Source organism: Fonsecaea nubica (assembly GCF_001646965.1).
Source record: "Fonsecaea nubica strain CBS 269.64 chromosome Unknown Scaff87, whole genome shotgun sequence".
NCBI classification, from domain to species: domain Eukaryota; kingdom Fungi; phylum Ascomycota; class Eurotiomycetes; order Chaetothyriales; family Herpotrichiellaceae; genus Fonsecaea; species Fonsecaea nubica.
In genome coordinates this window covers 127,972-133,971 of record NW_019173760.1, presented here as the reverse complement: position 1 = coordinate 133,971, position 6,000 = coordinate 127,972, and the positions used below count along the sequence as shown (strand labels likewise).

Here is a 6,000-nt window from a genome sequence, read left to right as displayed (position 1 = left end):
GTTAGTGTGTGTGTGTGTGTGTGTGTGTGTGTGTGTGTGTGTGGAAAATTGAAACTCACCAGAGAATTCTCCGCAAGCCGCTGACCGGGACAGACGCGCCTCCCGGCTCCAAAGCTATAAGTCACCCGTCGGCGATTCTCGTCGTCGTCAACGTCGTCGTCGTTGTTATTGTCGTCATCGCGCAAAATTTGGACGTTGCTCTTGTTCTTACTACCAAACTTGTCGTCGAGGAACCTCTCGGGAATGAATTCCTCGGGTCTGTCGTACTCCGACACGTCCTGGTGGATGGACCAGGTGTTGGCAAACACGATGGTGCCTTTGGGGAGGACGTAGCCGTCGTAGACGTCGTCTTGGATCAGCATGTGAGGCACGCCGTTGGGGGCGACTGGTCGCCATCGTAGTGTCTATCGCAGTATTTCAGTCTCTCTCTTTTGAACTCGAAACCTTTTTGTCACAGCAAGCACACGCGTGTGTGTGTGTGTCTCTCACTCACCTCTGTCATTATTGCTTGCATGTAGGGAAGGTTCCTGATATCTTGGGAGCTAGGAGACCTCGAGGCCCCGCATACTTGATCTAGCTCTGCCTGTGCCCGTTTCAGGACTTCGGGGTACTTGATCATGGCTAGCACGAACGAGTGGAGGGTCGAAGATGTCGTGTCGGATCCTGCTTCCATCTACCCAACCAGAGATGTTAGTACTGTCTGACCCAAACCTCAAGCACAGCCACGAGAGAGAGAGATACCAAAATCCCCCCCGTGTATACAATCTGTTCGTCGTCAAGGCCGCTCTTCTCCTTCCCCTCCAGCAGCTTGTCCATGAAGCAAGGAATCCTGTCCTGCCTTCGACCCCGCGCCACCGTCTCATTGAGCAAGTTGGAATACAGCGTCCGCTGCTCCTGGCGAATCCTCGCCGCCCAGCGTTTCCAAGGGGCCAAGAACCCCGGGATATATTTGAAAAGAGGAAACGCGTCCACGGGCGGTGTGGCTCCCGGGGCGAGGATCGTGGTGAACTGCTCCTGCGCGTGGTAGAGCGCTTGGACCTTGGGAGCCTCGTAGCTCGCGCCTCTCTGGCCAAACACGGATGCGAGGATGACGGCCGTCGAGTACCGTCGGATGTGCGTGAAACACTTTTGCGGCGTCGTCATCAGCTCGAACAGCGTCTGCGCCGCTTCGGCTTCCTGCACGGGCAACAGACGGTCCACGGCCGTCACGTTCAACATGGCCTGGACGGCTTTCCGGAGGGTTCTCCAGCCCGGACCATAGGGGACCAGGAGGATGTGCGTTTCGTTGGGGCAGAGGAGTTGATTGCCCACATAGCTGTCTGGACGACTCGAGTAGAGAGCTCCGCGCTTATCGAAGAGTCTGTAATGATAGTCGTCAACACACGGTGCGTGGTCAACTCTCAGGTCCCCAACCTACTCTTTCACACTCTTGTAGTTGTTCAATACCACGACGTTCTGAGGACCCAGCTTGAGACCCACTACAGGGCCGTACTGTTTGCTCCACTCGTGAAACCTAGACAATTAGCCAATGTGCTGTCAACCCCCGGCCGGGGGGATCAAACTCACTTGATGAAAGGCTTTGTGAGAGGAAGCTGGTGTAGATTGCCAATGACTGGCAGTGTTGGTGGTCCTGGGGGAAACCCTCGAGGTCGACGACTGGCGGCAGCATATCGAGCGAGGACAAGAACAAACACCGCGGCGGATGCCAGAGCCAGCTTGCTGGCAAGGGAAATCAATGTCTCGTTCATGGCTGTTGGCCTGAGATTAGCTGGTCTCTCTAGCATGTCTCTCGCTCCTGGATTGTCTGTAGCGGTATCACTATATGATGCTTATCTTTTGTTACCTCCACCATCCCCGTGTCGCTGGAGCAATACCGTCTCGGCCATTCGGCGATCGATTCCTCCATGAACTCCCCATTTCGGGTTCTTGGCTGTGGGGAAGAGATCCACAGTGGTATACGAGGATAAGGTCCCCAGCGGAGAATCCCCCGCCTCCGTGCCGAACGTGTCGAACGAATACTTGTGAGCATTCTGGTGGTAGGCGTCATGTTAAATGGTCTGGGCAAGGTGCTCTTTTCGTGAGGCAAACTTCCCTGGTAGCGCAATAGTTGCTTCGACACGACGCCAGCATGGCTAAGGATCTGGATTTCCCCGTCATCATCGTGGGAGGTGGAGGATGTGGTTTGTCCATGTCGTCGTTCCTCTCTGACTATGGAATCGAGCACATCCTGTTTGACCGCAAGGTCGTGGCTTCGGCTCTGCCAAAGGCACATTATCTCAACCAGAGAACCATGGAGACGTTCAGGTTGCATGACATGCACAAAGAAATCCGGAAGAGAAGCTGTCCTCCCCACCTGATGAGCCAGGTCGCATGGGCTACCTCTCTTGGGGGCAAGGGACCTCTCGACAGAAAAGTGATTCACCAGTTTCCGTGCTTTGGTGGCGATGACGGCGATCTCAAAGCCCAAGCATACAAAAGAGACAGTGCCGAAGGGTCGGCCAATCTTCCACTCTGCAGGATGGAGCCAATCTTGCGGCAATTGGCCGAGGAAAGGAATCCTGGACGTATCCGTTTCGGCCACACCGTCGTCGACTTTCACGACAACGGTGATCACGTTGAAGTCACGGTCCAAGACGCCACCGGGAACCTCTCCACTTATCGAACGCGATATCTCATCGGCGCAGACGGTGGACGTTTCATCGGGCAAAAGATCGGTATCACTATGCAAGGCCCGACCGGAATCACGGACATGGTCTCTGTTCACTTCGGGGCAGACCTTTCCCAGTACTGGGACGAAACATTCTTTGCCTGCCATTTCATCAACGGCGAATGTGGAACCATCTTTGAGAGTGGTGCGATAGTCCCCATGGGCCCGAACTGGGGCCGGCAATCGGAAGAGTGGGTGATGCATTTCGGCTTTGCACTGGACGACGAAGCGAGACACCAGGAGGAAAAGCTGGTCCCTCGAATCCGCGACCTTCTCAAGATTCCCGATCTCGACATCAAAGTCCACAGAATCAGTCATTGGATCATCGAGAGCGTGGTCGCCGACAAGTATCGCGAAGGCCGCGTTTTCGTTGCTGGCGATGCCGCTCATCGACGCCCTCCAACCACGGGACTAGGCCTGAATACAGCGATAGAAGACGCACTCAATCTGTCTTGGAAGTTGGCCATGGTCCTCAGGCATAATGTGGACACCAAGATCCTCGACACTTATGAGCCGGAACGACGACCAGTCGGCCGAAGGAATGCTGATTGGGGCTTGTTCACGTTTGAAAACTCGGCGGTGATTAACGCGGCAATTGGCCTGGTGGCTGGACAGAAGGAGAAAAACTTGTCCAGATTCCAGGCCATGTTCGAGGACTCCTTGACCGGACGGAGCATCCAAGCACAGGTGAAGAAAATGATTGAATCTCAAAGCATCGAATTTGGAGCGCACGGGATCGAGCTTGGGTTCACGTACGAGCATGGCCTCAAGATCGCCGACGGCACCACAGCTCCAGAGGTAGATCCCCTCGGCCAGAGATATTTCCCGACGACTCGACCAGGGCACCGCCTCCCTCATGCATGGTTGGTTTTGGACGACCGTGTCATCTCCACGCAGGATCTGGTCGGGCCCAAAGGATCGTTTCTGCTTCTGGCCGATGACAATGGGCTCGTATGGACGGCAGCTGCCAAGCGATTGGTGCTTCGGTACAAGATTCCAATCCAGACGGCCCGGATTGGCGAGTCTCTAAGGGATATAACAGACCAGTGGCAGCGGGTGAAGCAGCTCGACGATGGGGGCGCGATTCTGGTCCGACCGGATAATTTTGTTGCCTGGCGATCGCGAGGACCGTCCAAGGCTAATGGTCAAGAGCTGGAGGACGCGTTTGTTGCGCTACTAGGTCTACCGCAGTTCGTTGTTGGGGAGTCGATATAGTAGCCAGTCAATGGGGAGAAGAACAATCCAAGGGCGATTAAGCGGTGGTGTAGGAAATAGCTAGCACTGTGCCAAGACACTAGTTAAAGGACTAACCCCATTTGGAATTCAGGACATCTTTAACGACAGCGAATGGAATTCTTATTGAAACACATCAAGACCTTCACCTATACGTCAATTTCAAGTTCGTGGATAGGTGTGCACCCTGATGATCAACATCCATATAACTTGATTCTTCTGGGGACGATCATGTGGCACGACTAACCAAAGGTCGTCTCGTATTGCATCGGCATTCGGGGAACTCGATGTCTCGTCACCGAAATTGTCCCTTCACTTACCTAGGTAGTGAACTCTTGACTGTCTCGTACATCTCGTACGAAGCATCATGAGTTCAGCATTGTGCGTTCCCTGAAAGCGAGTGGCGAGAGTTTGCTGTTGTACGACTTTAGGGACATAAAAGAGGGGGGTTGAATAGTCACCTCAAGACCACTTACAACCCTCTACCCAACTCTCAGCATATTCGCTCTACCTCTATCGCAACCCTACTCAAGGCTTCCTTGCAGAATTGCTATATCCTCCTGACATCAAAACCATGACGGCGCAGCACAACGGTACTACAAACAGTGTCAACGGCCACTCTCAGAACGGCGCACCACAAACAATCAAGGTCAAGTCGCCCATTTCTCTGGCCCACGTCGTGCTCCGCACGTCCAACTACGAGCCCATGGTACAGTTCTGGCAGGCCTTTCTAGGTGCCGAGATCTCCTTCAAGGGCGACCAGCTGGCCTTCCTCCGCTACGATGACGAGCACCACCGCATCGCCATCATCAACGTGCCCGGAACGGGGCCTAAGGTGCCCACCTCGGCGGGCCTGGAGCACATCGCCTTCACGTTCGAGACGCTCGACGACCTGACCGAGTCGTATCTGCAGCGCAAGGCGCTGGGGATGATGCCGTGCTGGTGCACCAACCACGGGCCCACCACCAGCATTTACTACAGAGACCCCGACGGGAATAGGATCGAGACCCAGGTGGACAACTTTGACACGGTGGACGAGGCGAATGCCTTCATGGCAGGCCCACTGTACAGGGAGAACCCCATCGGCACTGACTTTGACCCGGAGGATATGATCAAGCGGCTCAAGGCGGGAGAGGACCACAGGAGCATCAAGACCAGGGTCGAGATTGGAAAGAGGAGCTTGCCAGAGGACTTTTGAAGCGACAAAGTAACGTAGTGTCTTGCGTCTTGAGGATAATGATCTACATTCACAATGTTCTTTCGGCATATTCACGTATACTCCATGTCCCACCCGATTCTTTGACAGACATTCTTGATTTCGCCAGTAGATGGGGAGCCAGTAGTCGACGGTACACCAACCCCCTAGAGTCCAGGTCGACCACAAAGCCAACTAAACTGCAGATCTCTCGTGTCCTCGGCCATCTCTCACACATTCCCCACGCATGCGCCCCAACACCGTCCCCCACAAGACAAGACTGTCCTGTCCACATCATCGTCAATTGTGCGGAACGAGAACAATCAGCCGCAGAAGCAACACATCTCGGAGTTCGGCTTCTTGGCAGACCCGGATCCACTTGTGGGGGAACAAGCGGCGCACATCTGGGGTAAAAACGACCGGGGTTGGAAGTGTCCAGGCAAGGGGTAGTCCAACCGCTTGCTTTCTGATTCCTTTCTCTGTTCGCACTTCGATCTTTGGACCATCGTTCTTCGTACAGAGAATGAAGTCCTTCCCCAGAACTACGAGGTCTAGTTCCAACCGAGCCAAGACTCCGGTGGCGGCGGCCCAGAAAAGTGATCGTCTCAGATGGGTCGACAGGACCGACCTCACCCATGGCCCGAATGGTCTCTCAACGGTCCAAACTGGTCAAACCACCTGATGGTCACCATCCGCCCACAGAGCGGGTATCGTCTACGATTGTAGATCCGTGTCAAAGGTTTGTCTAGGGGTCAACAAAGCGGCGTCTCTCCGCTTCCCCCATTCATTCCCCCATATTCCCCCCGGTGTCCGAGTCCCGACTCGAGACTCGACGATGTGCACAGAGCGCGGGATGGGCAGAGTA

General features: G+C 54.7%; 2 protein-coding genes across 2 annotated transcripts; both read left to right on the top strand.

The window, feature by feature from the left end:
• Window positions 1–2,128: 2,128 nt before the first annotated feature.
• On the top strand, window positions 2,129–3,922 carry AYO20_09459 (hypothetical protein; the record flags this gene model as incomplete). The annotated part of the gene is made up of 1 exon (XM_022647729.1): window positions 2,129–3,922. One exon carries the CDS (start codon window positions 2,129–2,131, stop codon window positions 3,920–3,922), a length of 1,794 nt encoding a protein of 597 aa, XP_022496338.1.
• Window positions 3,923–4,514: 592 nt separating this feature from the next.
• Window positions 4,515–5,138, top strand: AYO20_09458 (hypothetical protein; the record flags this gene model as incomplete). Its single annotated transcript, XM_022647728.1, has 1 exon — window positions 4,515–5,138. One exon carries the CDS (start codon window positions 4,515–4,517, stop codon window positions 5,136–5,138), a length of 624 nt encoding a protein of 207 aa, XP_022496337.1.
• Window positions 5,139–6,000: the final 862 nt, after the last annotated feature.